Source organism: Euprymna scolopes, chromosome 40, assembly GCF_053919585.1.
Source record: "Euprymna scolopes isolate OS-2025 chromosome 40, ASM5391958v1, whole genome shotgun sequence".
NCBI lineage: Eukaryota > Metazoa > Mollusca > Cephalopoda > Sepiida > Sepiolidae > Euprymna > Euprymna scolopes.
Window position 1 is genome coordinate 16,043,730 of NC_136521.1, and position 20,189 is coordinate 16,063,918.

At 36.1% G+C, this 20,189-nt stretch overlaps 1 protein-coding gene across 1 annotated transcript in view; it reads left to right on the top strand.

Moving 5' to 3' along the window:
* LOC145265392 (uncharacterized) overlaps window positions 1-20,189 on the top strand; it is a 58,509-nt gene that overhangs the window by 26,341 nt on the left and 11,979 nt on the right. The window contains exons 3-4 of the mRNA XM_080121208.1: window positions 98-222; window positions 9,981-10,089. Of these exons, the coding sequence (XP_079977334.1) occupies window positions 98-222; window positions 9,981-10,089 (234 nt within the window). The remainder of the gene's footprint in view (window positions 1-97; window positions 223-9,980; window positions 10,090-20,189) is intronic.

Here is a 20,189-nt window from a genome sequence, read left to right on the forward strand (position 1 = left end):
CTGAGACCTGAGTGTTCCTAGAAATCATCTTTTTAATGATGAGTGTTCATTTTATTTTCTAAGGCACACTGAACGTTATTTTTTATCTCTCCTGCAGATCGTCTGATAAATTCCTGGCCTGTTATGCAAATAATACCGGAAAATGCAATGATAAGTACGTTCGTGACGATAGGGGAATACATCAGAAGTTTCTGAACTATATATGCGGAAAAGGACGCGAACGTAAGTATATGAAAAAAATTAAAGCCTCTTTTGCCCATTGAATGGTGTTACTGAAACTATGTGATAACCCTCGATTTGACATACTGTGTTCGAATGTTCTCAAGTCGATTACATTATTTTATTATTGATATTAACCTTCACGTCGTCTCTCTAGTTAATAGCTTATTCGAAAACGAAGCATTTTATTTCAAGTACAATTAAACAAGAATGCAGGCATGTTAACAAAAGCAAATTGAGCAAATTATGATTTTACTTTTAAAAGAAATTGCTTCTAAAGTAAAACACACACAAAAAAACTAAATCCATTTTAAACGTGCTGTGCAATATTTGCTTTGAATAGTTGGCAGTTTCAATTTGTAACTCGATCTTTGAAAGCTATCAAAATAATTGTTAGTGCCAGTTTAAAACAGACTTTCATTTTGTATATTCATAACAAACAACCACAATCAACCACCGGGTCTTCTTGGCCCGAGATCAAAGATCAAAGTGTAGTATCTGTCTTACTGCATATATTGCACGAGACAATGCTGTTCTGGCGACACATTCTTGTGCCCGGAACACTCTGGCGAGCTTTTTGTTTGGGTAGTATTCTGTCCGCACCCCCACTTTGTCTTTCTCTGCTCTCCCCTCCTCGGGTGTTGGATCTGAGCTGATAATTTACGACCTTCCCGCAACTAACTTCCCACTCCCTGTCTCAGTTTTATCTCTCCTCTTGCAACCTTTGAGGCCACTTAGTTTGGTGCCAAAGTCGTCTCCCCACTTTTGACGCCGTCTCCACGTCAGTTAAAACTGTGATTTTATGGACTTCTACCATACACTTTGACTGACCATGGAAACCACAGATACGGTACAAGCACAAAGAATATATTGAGGGGAACGTCCTCAAGCCAATACCTGGAGACGGAGAGGCGATGGAGGACAAGATCCTGTCCTTCGTCACTTCAGACATCTGGGAAAATCGGCTAAAGAGCTTGAACAAAGAGGAAATGGCAGATCTTCTGAAGAAACTGAATAAACCCACCAAGTATATACACCAGGAAAACTTCGCAATGTGGGACATACTGCTCCCAAACAAGGATGATGAAGAAAAGTTCTCCCACACAGAACTTAAATGCGCAGGAGTCGAGCTACTGCCGGAATACCAGGGTATGGAGAAGAACCCGGGTACAAATATTTCATGCTCCTTCTGACCAATGCACAGAACTGCTGGGAGCCTTCCTCGGTAATTTTGGAGAGGTGGAGCGGATGGAACCAGTGCGTTCCAAAAACGGTGTCAACCAGGAAGCTATACAGTAGCGATGCGGGTGAAAAGAAAGGTCTTCCTAGGCATACCGGCAACAATATCGTTCAAGGAAGCCAACATGACGGTGGAGGTCGAGGGTCAACTTTCTCACTGGTTGTTGTGTCTGAAATAGGGCAACATGGCTAAGATATGCCCCCCAAAAAGCAGTTCCAAGTCAACAAGTAAACACAGGTCCAGCGGTGGTTGGAGCGACAGCCACTGAAACTAAGAAATCTATCTCCACCTCAACCTCAACACCTGCTCGTCAACAGCAATAATAACAGTCGCAGCCACAACATCAGAAGAAGCAGAAAGAGCAGCAGCAGAAGAAGCAGAGACAGGAAGATCAGCAGCAACACCTGCAGCAGCAACACCTGCAGCAGGTTCAGCAGCAACAGCTGCAGCAGGTTCAGCAGCAGCAGGTTCAACAGCAGCAGAAACAACCGCAGCAACAACAACAGCTGTCGCAGCTGTAACAACTGCTGCTGCAGCAAAAGCAGCAACAACTAAAGCTGCCGAAACGGCAACAACAGTAGCAACAGTCAGAGCAGCAGCAGCAACAACAACAACCGCAGCAGCCAGAGCTGCAGCAACATCACAACAGGAGCAGCAACGAGAGGAGCAGCAACGACCAACGATCCCCATACCAATTGAGATGGGGATTAAGTGGAGAAAAGACTGCTCCCCTGAGGATGAATCCGCCAGCGAGAGGGAGAAAAACTTAACCTCACCACTCCCTGTTCATTCAAAATTAAGAAAAAGAAAATAATGAAAGGTCAAAATAAGGTTGCCTCCACCCCCAAGTGAGCATATACTACACCTAACAAAAACACAACCCACTTTCACCCTCAAACCACACACCGCACCAACAACAAACACCGTACCAACATCAGACACCGCACCAATACCAGGTACCACATAAACATCAGACACTGCAGCAACACCAGACACCACACCAACACCAACACCAGACACCACACAAACACCTGTCTCCGCACAAATGCAAACTGAGCCATCACCCCAGAAAGAAAAGCATGAACTCTGGAGAGGGAAAGACCCTCAGCTTCTCACACTCACGGACTTACCCCAACAAGGACCCTCCACCTTGAAACGAGGGAGGAACTGTGTTTTATTGACCCCTTTTCTATGGCAACAGATTTACACTTCCGGCAGAAAAAAATCAAAAACCTCTGCTGGACTGTCAACAGGTAGGGAGAAAAGACGTTAATATCCCCTCTCTAATTTCCCAGGCGCCCCAGTGCGAACAACTTTCATCAGGCTTTCAGAGGCCTTCAAGACCAACTTGTCAATTCTGACGCGGACGTGCGTCGTGAGGTTTCTAGGTGTGGCTCGGACAAGTATATCGGCAAAGTTAATCATCCGGATGGACGCACCCTGGAATCGAAGGAGATCTGCAAGGGGTTTCGAGAACATTTCGAGGAGCGTTTTACCTTGGCTACAGAGAGTAAAGAAGGCCGATGCACATGACAACGTGACGTCATTATCAGGTCTATTTGTAGTCTACCAGCAGCAGTTTCGTTTAGCTTTCAGTTTGCTGTCTAACATGGTGTATTCTTGCGTTGTTCCAAATTGCAGGCGAAATTATCCAAAAGTTCTCAAAGTACATATATTTTCTCAATTTGGATACGTACCATTAGAAGGGTAAATTTTTTATTCCAACCAAATATAGTAAAGTAAGTAATGTTATTTTTAATAATTAAATGTGTATTTAATTAGAACTGAATTCAAGTACTTTCATAACGCTTGATAACATTGTTAATATAAATTAAAGAAACAATACATTTTATTGCTAATGCAGCAAATATTATGTTGATATTTTTAACTGTTTATTTTCTTATAAGGCTAAAAAGTCTATCAGGAAGGTTGAAAATGTAATTTAATTTTGTTTTAGTGTTTAAAATTATAAACAAATCATTTTTACATGAGAATAATTGTAAAAATGTCTTTTTAATAATAAATAAAACCTTTCATTGAGTATTTCCAAATATTTTAAAGTTCTATTTATTTTCTAAAGTAGGTTTGAAAATTATTCACCACGCGGCTATTAATGAAATTAGCTGTGACTGAACGTTATATATTAAAATTGATTGTTGTTTTTATAATTATAAACAAATAACTTTTTACATGAGAATATTTGTCAAAAGTATTTTTTAAATTTATTTACTTCTCTCCCCACGAGGACACAGTTAGACACAAGGTCGGTTTTTAATGTGGGAAAATTTAGCTCCCCTAAAAGGGTCAATCTGGATAAGAACAAAAATAAAATAAAAATTGTCTCAGTCAGTAAGTATTTCTCCTCCACTGACCGAGGACAGAACAAATGAAGTGTAGCATCAAAACAGATACTACACTGTGATTATTATTATTATTATTATTATTATTATTATTATTATTATTATTATTATTATTGTAAATGTTTACTATCCTTTCTTAAATTTTAACAATAGTTTAGATTATGGTATGAATGTTATCTTTAATTATGTTTTTAGGTATGTGAACATCATTTTCGGCCAGAAATCACGCAAGATGAGAACATTAGTTCGAATAATCTCTAAAGTTCCAAAAAATAACATACAGCCCATGTGATTTTTCTCTAAATTAAATTAAAAAAATATTTCTGCACTAGTAACTTTTATTGTTTGTTTGTATTTAAATTATTTGTTTGATTTCGATTTTTTTGTATTTTATCGTTTGTTTTCATTCTTAAAATTATTTATCGATTGTTTTCACTTTTAAAATTATTCATGGTTTGTTTTCACTTTTAAAATTATTCATCGTTGGTGTTTAATGTTTTTTTAATTCTTTGTTTTGTAACTTCACAATTCAGTTTTATCAGCATTAAAATGTATATTGCTTTAAAATTACTTAATTTTACATAGATAATATTTATATTTTATATTGAATAAAGTTCAGTTTCAGTATTAATCGAACCGTGTTCCGTTTTATTTTTAAAAATGTTTTATTGCTTTTTTCAAATGGCCCTCATATAGTACTGACAGTCTGACAAATCTTACCTACATTGCCTGCAGGCATTTTTAAGTTAACAGGCCTTCTTCTTACTCTCAGTGGCCGTGGTTTTACGCAGCAGCATGATCTTCTTGTCATTGAGTTTAGCACTATTTAACCGACTCCCCTGGGAAAGTCACCAAGGGAGTAATCACATTGCCGAGGAAAGGTGACGAGCATGGCGGGGAAGAATTCGATGACTACAGGGCAATAACTCTGCTAAACAGAGTCTAAAGTTGAAGATTTTGGCCAAGATCTTGTCGAATAAGCTGCAGGTTGTGATCGACGACTTGATCGTACCGGAGCAGAACTACGCTGAGAAGCGGAGATCGATTACGAAAAACTTGCACCTGATCCGCACGGTCATATAGGGGGACATAGAAGACGACACAGAAGCTGCGCTGATCAATTTAGATTAGTCCAAAGCTTTCGATAACGTCGACCATCGTTTCCTGGCATCTGTCTTAGAAGCCACCGGTTTAAACAGGACTTCTGCTGGTGGATTTATGTAATGTATCGACAGCCCATAGCTGTCGTGAAAGTCAACGGAAAGCACTCAAAACCCTTTGTTATATCTTGGTTAGTTCGTCAGTGTTATAAGGGACATAACTACGTATCGAACCGGATACGAAACAGGATATAAAAGAGCTACCGTTTTAGGGTGGGGTCGTCTTGTCTTGTTTTGCAGTCTCGCGTCTTACACTCTACAAGTGTACTCCGGTTAACCAAGTTTCCCAGCGCCGAGCGTTTAGCTCTCACATGCTAAGTTCATTTTCTTTACCTTCATTTACATTTATCTAACTTCAAAAGCAAGTAGCCATTTTGTATTTGTATTTTTACGAAGTACTAATAAACCTTCTTTTTGTTACGCATCCGACTCGGCGTATTTTGTCATATTGTTATATACCGTTGAAACCGGATATAACAGTCAGAGTTGTCCGCTGTCGCCCCTGCTCTACGTCCTGGCGTTGGAGCCTCGGCTCTGCAAGCTGAGACGTAGGGAGGCAAATTCGGCCTTGTGCAGAATTGCTAGACCTAGTGGCTCAGCCGCCAAGGTATCCGCGTTCACCGATGATGTCACGGTCTTTGTGTCGAGCTTCCGAGACATCAAAATCATGTCAAAGGTGCTCGCTCAGGACGAAAGAATTATAGGAACCAAGATAAACCGCAGCAAGTCGGTCGGACTGCGGTTGGGCGCCTAGAGGGCAATGCAAACCTCCCGGCGCCCTGCAGCTGGACGGATGGCTCGGTTCGGTTCCTCGGCGTGTGGTTCGGACCGGGTATCCAGCTTGATCGGATGTACGGTCAAAAGTGAAGGCTACAACCAACTCGTGGCTTCCTAGGAAAATTTCCTTAAAGGGTAGAGATGAGGCGTGTGCCACGTAGTCTTTCCTCTCATCCTTTACCGACTGGTCGTACTTCTCCTACCTGCACAACACCTAAATGCTCTCGTCAAACTCTTGACCTCGCTTTTTTGGGACAGAGGAAGACACTGGGTGAGCAAACAGGTCTGTATTTAGCCTCAGAGTGCGGGAGGCTTGGGAATGCTGGACTTGAAGTGTCATAGAGACGCTGAGAGGCTTGCTTTCTTGAGCCACTATATACAAGAAGATCAACCGTGGTACCCTGCAGTTACTGCCGCCTTTTCCGACCTCGTTCTCGACCTCTCTAACGAGAGCCGTCGCAGGCCGCGGGGAGAATCTGCCTTCCTAAAAGAGTATCGAGCCCTACTAAAAGGACTGACAGGGTCCAGTGATATTGTGACTATTACCCGTAGAGAACTCAACAGGGGTCTAGGGAGGGGGCTGCTGACGACCCGCTATGCACACGTCTGGTGTGGCCGCAGAGTGAGATCTGCTCCGCATTGAATTGGGCGCTAGGTTCGAGTCATCTGAACAATTCAGAGTTCTCCCTGACCTGGCGATTGGCCTTAAATGCACTTCGACTCGATAACATACAATGCAGTTCCGGGTTTTTGGAGTCGCCTGCTTGTCCCCGTTACAAAACATCGGCCTTAGAAACGGCTGATCACGCTTTCTCTGATTGCCACAAACTCCACCAGTACTGGTCGTACGTCAGCGAGGTGACAGCTGGCATCGATGCCGAGCATCCTCGCCCAATTACCGTATCCAATGTCGTATCCAACGTGAGGCCGTCGTGGGATAGGAAAAGAAAAATAGTCTACATTACGATCCTGGCTGTGACGAGAATGGTGATTTGACGTCGCGTCTGCAGGGTGGCCGAGGGATGTTGTCTTTTTCTGATCAGGATCTGATCGCTTTTTTTAACCATCAACTACGAGTGAAGATCAGATGTGATAGAAGAAGGCTGCATTGCGCGGCATTTGGCAGAAGATGGATACATGTAGCAAGTCTGTCTGTACGAAAAGGAGCCAAATTTGAATACGTGTTCCCTGCCTAGGTGTGGAACGCGCAGTTCCATCAAGCTTAACTTTATCTTTGGCATATTAACTAGCCGAGTGAGTGTCCCATCCCTCCGCGATTAGGAAGCGTCCAAGATACCCCCCTCCTAACTGCAATTTTCTTTTTCTTTTCACCTCCCCCTCTAAGATTCACCCATCTTGGAGAGAAAGAAATCAATAACTAACCCCCATCCCTCACCCACAAAATTTTATTTTCTCCATTTCGTCCCACTTCGTTTCTCCATTTCGTCACACTTGGAGACCATCCCGCAAGAGCTGAGGTTCCTTTACAAAGCAAAGGGGATCGGTCAGTCTATCAACTAGACGTGGTTTCTTCCGCCACCCCTGACACCAATGAATTATTGTATTGCCGTTATCATTTTTGTTTTTACACGCTAATAAACTGTTTTAAAAATTGGGTTCCAAGTAGGACGTCCCCAAGTACGAAAGGGCGAATGTGGTATTATGGTGGAAGAAGATTCTAGCTAAGAGAAACTTTTGTTTAACTCAGTGACAAAGATGACCAATGACCCCCATTTCCCTCGATTTTGAGTTGGCCTTGTGCCTAAGTTTTTGTTCATGTTTTCCCCCCAAATAAACGATTTAATATCTGAAAGTGTAGTATCTGCTCTGGCAGATGCTGCACTAAAAGTAATATTTGCTCTTGTAGCAATCAGTTTTGGTCAATGTAGAGAAAACCCATCATACCAATTGTCATTATCCAACTCTCCACCTCTCGGCAGAGCTGGCCCCCCTTTTCCATCTTTCTCCCCTCTCTCGTCACATTAAAATCGGCCTTGTGCCTAATTTGGTCAGAGGGGAAGCAAATAAATATCAACCACAATGAAGCAACTAAAAACCCAGTCAAACACACATAAAAGCGTACACAAACCTTGTGTTTGATTAAAGCAGTGTTTCACTTGAGTTTTATTTATAATAAGCAAGGGTATCTGTCGCTGTCCATAGAAAAAGTGTAATAAATTCTGTATCTCGATATCCACTTCTTCACCCAATCATGCCTTTTTTTAAAATTTAGCCCATTCCTATCTCTGGACATACGCACGCACTCACACGCAGACAACTCGAGTCTACATAAGTGATTACCTCGCGATAAAAGGTCAAAAGCACTTCTTTTTAGTTAATGGCTTAAAAACAATTCCCGAGTGACGAAATGTGGGCCAATTTAGGGTAACACAATGAAATAGTTTTAAAATTTATAATATTGTTTATCCAGAATAAAACAGATCAAGGAATTCCCCACGTTTTGAGGGGTTTTTTTTGTAATTTGATAGTTTTAGATGGAAAAGCGCCCACACAGACAAATAGCTGCCCTTTCTATTCTATATTATACATGAACAAATAGTTCTGTATCCTCTTATAATTGTGGCGTGACCGCCTCCCGGAGCGGAAGAGCTCCATATTGGGGGGAGATTAACACCCCCGAAACACTGAATAAAGCCGGGCAACTATGATTGTATTAACTGTTAAGCATTATTGCGTGCAAGGGCAGTGGCAAATAACCTTGCTGAAAGGAAGAGTTAAGTTATGAATTTTTTGCGTTTTTGTAAAACAGACATCAACTTTTTATTGTTGGGGGAAAAGTCACAATTCGATGGCGTTCTGAAATTATCACGAATATGATTTCGGTTCTGGGGCCAGACGAGGGCTCAAGGATTAACCTCTCTGACCGTGGGAACTTAAGGCTGCAAGCATTCGCTGAATCACCAGCACACACGCATTGGATCGAGGATTACGTATTGATTGGTGATTGGTCTAGAGAATAACCTGCCCTACATATCACCCGACTAGATAAGCGAATGCCCGCGCCAAAAACATCAGTTAGTTGAAGCTGGATCTTGAGAGAATTTAACACTAATCAAAGAGTAGCCGTCGCACCTCTTCCCCGTCCGTCGCCGCCACAAAACACGGAGAGCAAGATTCAACAGTGTGTTTTGTAAGAATTCAACATTGGACATTTGTATATAAGTTTATATTATATTTTGTAAATTTAAGTTGAATTAATTCCTAGAATAGAGACATCTGAGTCTGTCTTTCTTTTGTGTGCATGAAATGTATTTACTTCCAGCGTGATATGGCGTATCCACGGGAAGATAAAATTGACGCTGGAACCGACCAACCAAATCCAGTTGCGCCGAGAGAACTCACGGAGAATTCCCTGTCAAAGACGCTCAAGACGCGTGTGTGAGGGTTTATCCTGTTACCAATGACCCTGAAAAAGCCCGTTCACAGAATGATTGATAACATGATAAATTTATGCTACACATTTTACCAAAATCCTTATTTTTGTGAATCCAACCATTGTTCTTTTAAGATCAGATCGCTAAATATGCAATAAACAATGTTTGTTAAAGATCACCATAAATTGTGTCTAACATGAAAATCTAGAATCGAAGTGTATTATTGCATTTTGCAAATAATGCTCCAATGATATCGTGGGGTCCGTGTTGGCGCCAGGCGTCCATAAAATGGAAGTATTTCACTTTTCTATAGGTTTTTGAGATAGATACACATAATTGGATATATTCTTAAACTAGTGTATTTTTGTCGGAGTGCTATCCTCATCCTCATAGTTTTTGCTGTTTCAACCCGTTTCGATCAACTCATCATCTTCAGGTGGTTAACAGCGACGAGATAGGTATACAGAGTCTTGTAACTGTATTCTTCGTAATCACTGCCTTCCATAGTTGCAGTTGTCGCACCATGTCTTGGTCAACTAATCCTCTCGCCTGCATTGGGAAGGATTGAAACCGCTATATTCTGGTAATGATCACCTAGAATCGTAGAGAAATAATGCCTATATCTACTGTGTCATAAAGTCCGCAAAAAATTAATTGATAAATTATGAAGCCTCATCTCGAAACAAAAATTAGTATATAATTAATATTTTTGTTTGAATAAAATTGATGCAATAATAACGATTTGTCTTCGTCTGTAAAGTTGGTATCTTTTTAATATCGCCATTTTTATAACCCTGACACTTTTGCTTTTTTATTTTTGTATGTCCAGTGTATTTAAAGACTCGAGCCTGTATGACAGGTGTGGATGTAGTTTTTAAACTCGGACAATGTTTTCCCGATCTCGCTGATTCAAGTCACACAAAAAATGACGTATGCAAGTAAGTATAATCTCTCTTCGTATATAAAAATGATTTACCTGTGTGTGCGAAACGGTCTCTACTAAACTACTCCATTATTGTTCCACGGACTTGAAACTTTATCTATAAAGGCTTCGGACTTGTGGAACAAATTTGATTTTGTTTTTTTTTCTTGTAAAATAGCTGCTAAAAAAGTTAACATTTAAAAATTGGAACTTGGCAGGCATAACTCGACTTAAAGTGTTCCTCGACTGGTTCGTAAATATACGCGTTAATTTTAAAATATTTAATGTATTTCTCCTCAGAATACATGCTAGTGAATAACGCTGAAAAGCTACATGTTTTAGGTTTAAATTTAACTGATGGCATCCGAAGTCATTTGTTTTTATCACTACTATATTAGGAAGAATATAATAATCAATTGAAAATTGACTCTATAATAATAAATACAAAATCTGTATGAATTAAAATATCATATTTAAGCATATTTTATGACAGGGCAACACCAGGGGTATGCTACTTTTTTTTTTTTTTACAATTTTGTCCGATACTGAACCCTCTGAGTGCTAAAATTTATCCGTAGAAAAATCAGTTTTACATCTGTTTTTTAAATCACTCTGTAAGCTTAAATTCTCATTATAAGCAACCCGGTATTGCCCGGTCGTACAGTACGCTTAAACATGATATTTTCAATTTTGCAGATTTCCTAAGTAATATTATAGAATAAATCATCCGTTGATTATTATATAATACGAGGAATAAATTGCCCGGTTGACTACTTGGCAAAAAGAAAAAAAAAGATTAATAAAAATAATAATGTCGTTCATAAAAATTCGTCCGCGCTTGTTTACAATATCATGTCAACTGATATTTGGGCTTGACGATGAATTCCCTGGAAAAGTCACTTCTGATTAATGTTTAGTTTTAAAATATGCAAACGAAGAAATGATTTGCAACGATTTAAAATGGTACCGCTTTTTTATCGTAAATTGAAGTCATTAATAAGAACATCCTATATATCATTTGATTGCAGAAATTCCCCTCTGGACTAAACTACACTAGGTTTTCTCCAACAAAGGTCACATGCAAATTTATTATATCTAGTTTATTAGCTAGTATATTATGTAGCTTTTTGACGCCATCTTGCACATATTTATCCGCTAAATTAAAATCTTACATTCCATCCTAGGAGCAACATCATCACGATCGCATAGATATACAATGGAAGTAGTTTTATTTTCCCCTCTAAATAAAAAGTACTACTTCCTCTCCCAAACGACACCCGGAAGTATTCTGCATTATGGGCATATATGAGGTTCAACCTTAATTTTCTAGCTCATATAGTTATACACATACTATAATCTTTCCTTTTCCCGATCCCTCAAAATAATGATTTCTCGCTCATAACAGTTCACAAAATTTAATTGGCTGACAACTAAACATTCATTCATTCTGGCATAAACGAAACCTTATTAAAAAAAGAAGCATCAGATATTTATATAAACATGGCTTCTCTGATTAAATTAGGCGATCATTTCAGATTAAATACTCCGATTGAAACTTATAAAGACATCGAAACAATTTCAAAAGTCAATACTGCTTTCATTTACACATTCAATTTACGATACATTTTAGCTTTTCGTACACATCTACGATAGCGTGATACATATTTTGTGTATAGTTATAGCGTATATAATGTTTTCATACAATGCTTTAAACTGTCTAAAAGTTTCTTTTCTTGTTCCTTAGTACAACCGACTAAAATTATTTTCTAATACGCTAAATACCATAATACCTATCACTACATTACTAAAGTTAATACACGAATTTGGTGTGCTTCTTAAGCCTTTAAGCTATGCTTTATTTGCACATTTGAAATTAAACACATTGGCTAGTAAAAAACATGTAGGTTTATTTTAACGTATGTATTGTTCTAGAAAAAATACTGCAGGGGCTCTGCTTTATAATGAAATTTTATAAAAATTGACCTAAGCTGTAGTTTTAATTCTACAGTAGATAAATTTCTGTTTACATTACGCGACTTATCGAACGAGTTCATTTCAGTGATTACATGATTCCAGTATTTTTAAGCAGAAATTTATAGGGTCGTAACGTCGTACGTTCTTCGTAGAGAAGTCGATTAAAGTTTTTTTTCCTGTTTTTGAAATTTTTTTACAACTTTCGTTGCACGTTCGATCCTGACTTTCGCGGCTATTTTCCCCCCATAAAACGAGCTACCGCTGTTATTTACTTTTTTTTTAGAGCTTGGATTACTTTTTTTCATCAGTTTTGGGAAATGCAAATCGGTCTAAAACAAAAATATATTGCTTCTTCCTATTTCACGATAATTTTATTGGATTTTGTCTATATATATATATATATATATATATATATATATATATATATATATATATATATATATATATATTATATGGAAAAATGCGCGCATGAAAAGTAATATTCTTAAGATTTTATTAAACCTGGAAAAGTAAAGGACAAGAAATTCAACCTGGAAAAGTAAAGAACAAGATATTCTAGTAAAGTAAAAAATAAGAATTTTTTAGACTTAAAATATTGCAGCTAAAAATAAAATTTTGATATTGATAAATATTTTATTTATTATTTGCATATGTTGTTGTTTATTGTTGAGTTAGAAAGGGTGTCAGTCGCTGGATTGAACTTATTTCCCCCCTATTATTTGCATATATTTATGTAGTGGAAATTGTTTGAATAAAATTTATTCGTTAGTTAGTAGATGGAATTAATAATTTTATAATTTACATAAAAATTAATAATTTCATTATAGCATAATTCGGATCATTTAATTCTTTTTAACTCAACAATAAACAACAACATATGCAAATAATAAATAAAATATTTATCAATATTCAAATTTTATTTTTAGCTGCAATATTTTAAGTCCAAAAATTCTTATTTTTTACTTTACTAGAATATCTTGTTCTTTACTTTTCCATGTTGAATTTCTTGTCCTTTACTTTTCCAGGTTTAATAAAATCTAAGAATATTACTTTTAATGCGCGCATTTTTCCATATAATCCATGATTTCTCCAGGCATTGCTATTGTATTAATATATAAATTTATAATATTTATTAATGATTGTCAAAAAAAATTAGCTCTCAAACACACATTTATGCAATATTTATCATTCAATCACAGTAGTTCCGAGCCAGGGTCTCTACCGAGACTGCGGTCCATGAATTCGTGATCTGTATAGAGCGTAAACCAACAAAAAAGAAGATGGCACTCGGTGTCTTTTTAGATATCGTTGGAGCTTTTGACAACATACCCTTCAGTAGTATGTTCAAGTCGCTACGAGAACTCAATGTGCCACCAGTACTCATCCGATGGATTGAGTATATGGTGAGGCACAGAACAGTTCAAGTAGAACTACTGAGGGCAACTGTTAAAAGGGAAGTAGTTAAATGAAATTCCCAAAGTGGGATTTTATCACGTTTACTATGGAACTGTATGCTGAATCCTCTTTTAAAGGAGTTTAAAAATAGGAATATTTATGCCCAGGCTGATGCTGATGACATCGCAGTGCTGGTCGCGGGTTCAAAAGCATCATTGATCAGACGCATTGCCAAAATAGGACTACATTTTTCATCAAATGTGATAACGAAAAATTTGAGTTCATTCAAAGAATATGTATATCATAGAATTCACTTATATTTTTAATCGATAAATTCACCATTTTTTGCTATAAAATCATAAGGAGAGTTAAAAAAACATCAGTTATTAAAAAAAAAATTCGGTTTTTTAATTATAAAAAAACGATACACGGGATTGAACCTAAAATCTTCCCACCAACCCCCGGTACTCTAACCGTTACGCTAACATGTCAAATTGGAAAAATCGCAGTAAAAAATATTTATATACAAAAAACAGTTATGCAAAATAAAAAAAAGCGTTAGTTACTTATGTACTTACTCTCCTGTTTGTGAACCCACATATTTTGTTGTAACTTTTTTCTACTGAACCAATTTTCGAAATTTCTTTTTCAAAATGTAGCTAATGAGGTGTTCTATCCAACTATATAACCTGTTTGAAATTTTATTGCGAACAGAATTAGTGGTGGGGGTTTGAATGTGTCTCGATTCATTCAATTTCGGACTTAAGTATATATTCAACCACTACCGTGGTTGAATGATATATATATATATATATATATATATATATATATATATATATATATATATAACTACTTCCTTTACTCACATAAATTAATATACGAAAGTATAGATTTATGCGTAAAGTTTAAGTATTTACTTCAAAAGTGCTCAATACGTAGATAGAGCTTGTTAGTAATTTATAAAATATATATGGCGATTAAGCTACACTGAATATTCGACGTTTCATCCACTCTAGGATTCCTCAGGCTTATATATATATATATATATATATATATATATATATATATATATATATATATATATATATTTCTGTGCGGAAATTTGACACATAACTATTATTACATGTTTGGTTAATATTTTTACAGGGATATGGGTAAAAAAAATATAATACATTGTTTGGGCTTAATTTCCCCTAGTTTTATTTTATTTCAGGTATACCTATTGTCTTTTAACAATATTTCTTTCAAAAATACACAATAATTCTGTCTTAGTTTTCTTACACTTAAAACTTTAAAAAGTTTACATTACATCAATCTCTAAGGTGTTCTATTTATATTATTTATAATAGAAACAGATCCTGCATATATTGGTCCAAATAAATAAGAATTGTTTGTTAATTAAAGAAACCGTTCTCTTTATACTATTATTTTTTTACAGCTTATTTAAAACGATCACTTTCTGAAATACCGTTTATATTTATACTTGGTAACGTACAAGTGACTACAAGTATTTAGTTCCTTTGAAGGGACAGACGGTACGAGTTTTTGCCACCTTAACCCCAGTGTTGTCAATAAAAATAGCTTGCCCTTAACATTACCCTGGACCATACTCTGAAAAATACCCTGAACCTTCCAGCAAATTTTGTGATAACCACACCCCAGGTAAAAATTAGGGTGTCTATTCCGAAAGCCGTTCTTAACACGAGGAGGGTTGGCTAACAAAAAAACCCCCAAAAAAACAATAGCTGTATTTTAGATTTTTACCCGGGCAGATACATGCTATCACCGGGCAATGCCTATTAATGGGTCCTATTATTATTAAAATAAAATTATGAGGTACACCCAGGGTTAAACAGGGGAGCATTCGATCTGCAGCCGAATGCTCTACAATTAAGCTATATCCCCAGATAACAATAAACCTATTATTTCAGAGGAAATGATTTGCTAAAATTTTATTTTTGATCTACTTTAAGCCTGGATTTTTTTTTTTTTGATTTTTGATATCGGATAAATTTCTGTAAAAACCTATCTAAGAACATGACTCAACTTATAAATTAATTTCGTGTGAAATTTGCAAAAGATAGTCTCAGCCGTTTCGGAACCCATAATGAAGGAAATTACAGATACACCTGAATTTTTTTTATAATAGTAGGGATACAGCTAAATAGATGACTTTTATTGCCTATATGTAAGACTATTGATGTAAATTGGAAATTTGATTAATTTTCTGATACTGGTTATTAATTAATAAAAAGGTGATCATGGTCGCATGGAAAAATCTTATTTTCTTATATACATATTCACCCACCAGCGGCATTAACCTTCACATTAAAGGAGATAGTTTCAATATAAGCAACACGATTGATATGACATAATGAACAAGATATAAAGAATTAATTGTCAAACGGGTAAAGCATTAATTAGAAAGTCTAAGAAAAATCCAAGATTTGTTACGGACAATGGATACTCCATGGACCAGAGGGGTCGACAGTGCACCCCCTCCATAACCCATTATAAGTGGTATCGTTAGAAAGTTAGGGATGTCTAGATGAAGAGAAATATGTTAACATTAAAATATTTGAGATGCACTGTTAGTTTTTAGCATGTAATCTACCCTACCGTCAAAATTGCCTTCGACGCTTGAAAAAAAAATCAATTAAATTATTACACGATCAGCCGATCACTAGCGTGTTACACTAAAGGTCTTAGAAACGTGTTACACTAAAGGTATTAGAAACGGTCCTATGAAGATGTGAAGATGGGCCAGTCATTGGGGTCTGTGTATCGAGAAGAAAAACATACCTGAGATGTTGGATGCGGGTGTGTGGCTCCTTCATTTTCTCAAGATGACCTCTTCAACCTGGTAGCATTCAGATAGAAATCTTCCTTCGTCCTCCGGACCGCTTCCTTTTTTAATGGCTACATTTATGGCAGACACAAGAAAACACACAACACGATATAATCGCAATATTTGAGAAATACAATTAACTATTCATTCTACAAAATGTATATAATATATACACAAAGACAATTTACAATTGATAACCTTCAAAATTAAACTAACTTGACTAACGAATGATGAGTGGAGGGGGTGCTTCCCCTCCTCTCATTTACAGAGGGACCGAAAATACATGCTCACCTCATGCTGTGCGGATGAAAAAGAGGCTGATAGAGGAAAAGGAATTCTGAGTTTGCATTGCTGTGTATCTCTACGCTTATGGCAAAATCACAACCCGGCCATGCTGAAGACAGATACAGTACCACGAAATGTTGTCTCCATGCCTTAATATATATATATATATATACGGTTTTTGGTGTTGTTGTGGTTGTTGTTGTTTTTGTTGTTGCTGCCCAATCCTAACCTCCTGATGTTACGAACGGCTTTCGGAATAGACACTCCAACTCTTCAAGAACAGCTATCGGGATATCAAGAATGAGTTGGTGTAGTAAGAGTATTAAGCAAACCCCAACAGTAAAAAAAAAATAAAAAGTAGCAGGGAGGGGACAAAGAAAAAAGCGCATCCTAATTTGTTTTATGTTAACATATATTTTCTTAATCTAGATATCCCAAGCTTTCCAAGGATACGATTTATGATGGGTTATAAGGGGCTTCACGATCGATTCCGCTGACCAATGAACAATCCATTGTCCGTAATGAATCCTAGAATTTTAATTAAACTTATAATGGACTAGAGCGTTGGAATGCATAACGCGCGTCGATGTTGGATATGGAAGTCAACTATACTCCCCCCACTCTCCCATCTTAATCGAGACGTTGGGGTTAGAGCTGGGGTTGTGACGCTTACTAATCCATATAAAAGTAAGGATCTTCTATAGTGTCTTTTAGTACAGTTGGAATTGCTTTTTTTTTCTTCTAAAGGACTCTAAGGTAAATTTTCGTTCCAAAGTGCCGCCATATTGTTATCAAGAATGACAGGTACTGGACATGGTCCCAGGTTTTCTCCTTATCAATCTCAATGTTTTATGGTAGCGTAATATGGTTTGACATTAACAAGATAATTGAACTGAGAATACCTCGGCACTCTTGTCGTTTCATAAACACACCACACAGCTTTTTGGATTTCACGACAATGTTTGAACAAAATATTTTCCACTGTCATCTAATAAGATATATTATTGGGATACCCATTGACGAATTTGGGTAGTTACATCGGGTGAAAACAGTAGTCGGAATAATCCTTTTCATACATCACATTAATCCCTACCTCAAAAATTCAAAAATATTTACCAGTTCTACTTTTTCGAGAGGAATTTATATTTCTTACAAACCAAGTTTAATTAAATGATACCATTGTAAACGCAATGAACAAATGTAAAATAAGATCACTAAAGAAAAAAAACTTGGAGTGACACATTCACTTATGCTCCCATGTTTTATATGACATACGATACCAACGTAAATGATAGTTTCATGGAGAAAATTATTTGTGCCATCATGGCCAATATGCAACCTATACCTGTTGAGAAAGAGACTAAACGAAAAAGTAACTCTCTACCTGGCTATTGGAACTGGGATGATATGGCGTGGATTTTATTTGCGTAATATCAGTAAGTGAGATATAAACTGTAATTCCTTGTATAGCGATAAATGTACACAACTTAAAAAATGCAAGCCTCTGCTTATATCACGGAATAAGCAATTAATTTTCACAAGAAACCACATAAAGAATCGGGGCAATTATTGCAATTCCCCGATTAATATATATATATATACATATATATATATATATATATATATATATATATATATAATGTTCCTTATCTTGAGTTCAGCATATTGAGAATTGATGCACGTATTAAGCGATGCTCTTTATCTAAACAAATCGAGCTTAGGTATTTCGGAAGATGTCAAAACATCGTTTAATTCACGACTCGTGCAGCAGCCGCCGATTAGCGTAATGAAATAGGGTGTAAACACATTTTTTTTTAATATTTACAAAAACATTTCAGAGCACCTCGGTCACAATAAGAATTTGTTTACATAATGCAAACGCATTTCAATTATTTCATTCGTAAAATGTGTGTGCCTTTTCTTTCAAAACAACTTTCTTTACTTAAAGATCATAAATATTCCATCCCAAAATTCAAAAATTACTTCAAATATTTAGTCTATCTGCTCATGATGTGTTTACATGTCTGTCGTACAGGCGATCGGATTTCGGTCTTGGCTTGAGGTAGTTGCCTGTCTAGCCGCACTAATGAGCTGTGATATATATATATATATATATATATATATATATATATATATAACTTAGTTTTCCTAGTGGACATCATATTTAACATTGAAACAATATAATTATAACGTGGAATAAATACTAACAATATATTATTACAATAAATATTAACAATTAGTTAATATCACGTTTCAGATTCTTTTAGATGAGGATTGATAATTTAGGCTACTTGGATAATTCTCATACTTTTTCACCGATGAAACCTCCGATCTTCTCCAGGTCCATCTTTTCGAACACGTGAATCGCTCTGTCAAACGCAGGAATCTAAACGGAATTGCGAGCTGAACATTTTGTTTATTCTACGAGGAGAGTTTGTTCTCGTCTCATCAACACATATAGAGTGTAAACAGTGGGACTCAGTACAAATGAACCGGCTACTTGAGAGTAGACGGTTAACTCTTATTGCGGATGATACTAAAATGTAATTGTTAATTACACAATAAATACAAAACAATTACAGTTAATTTTACTTTAGTACAAAAGGGACGGCAAAGATTAATTTTTAACTTGAAACAATGCAAAAAGAATGTGTGGGTATTTTTATACAACAATTATAAACAACAAGAGTTTACGTGAATTTTAAAGTGAACTTCATCATTGCCTGCACATTTCGTATACCCGGTCTAAGACATGACAGCGTCTTGCTTGTATGCTGTAGTAATATGTCAACGTAGTTAATTAGGTTTCAATAAAACCAAGGATCATTCAAATTGTATACACATAGCTTAAAAAATCACCGCAGTGGCGAAGGTCAACCATACCTGATGTTGAAAAAATATATAACGTAGAAGAAACACTAAACGCATCCATTGCAAATGGAGTGTTATACTGTTATAGTGTTATAGTGTTATAATGTTATAGTGTTATAACGTTATAGTGTACTAGTGTTATAATATTGTAGTGTTATAGTGTTATAGTGTTATATTGTTATAATATTGCAGTGTAATAATGTTATAGTGTTATAGTGTTATAATATTATAGTGTAATAATGTTATAGTATTATAATGTTATAGTGTCATAATGTAATAATCTTATAGTGTTATAATGTTATAATGTTATAGTGGTATAATATTATAGTGTCAGAGTGTTATAATCGTTTAGTGTTATAGTGTTATAGTGTTATAATATTTTAGTGTTATAAATATATAATGTTATAGAGTTATAATCTCATAGTGTTATAGTGTTATAATGTTATAGTGTTTATATGTTATAGTGTTATAGTGTTATAATGTTATAGTGTTAAAATGTTATGGTGTTATAGTGTTATAATGTTATAGTGTTATAATGTTATAGTGCTATAATGCTATAGTGTTATAATGTTATAGTGTGATAGTGTTATAATGTTATAGTGTTATAATGTTATATTGTTATAGTGTTATAATGTTATATTGTTATAGTGTTATAATGTTATAATGTTATAGTGTTATAGTTTTATGGTGGTATAGTGTTATAGTGTTATAATGTTATAGTGTTATAATGTTATAGTGTTATA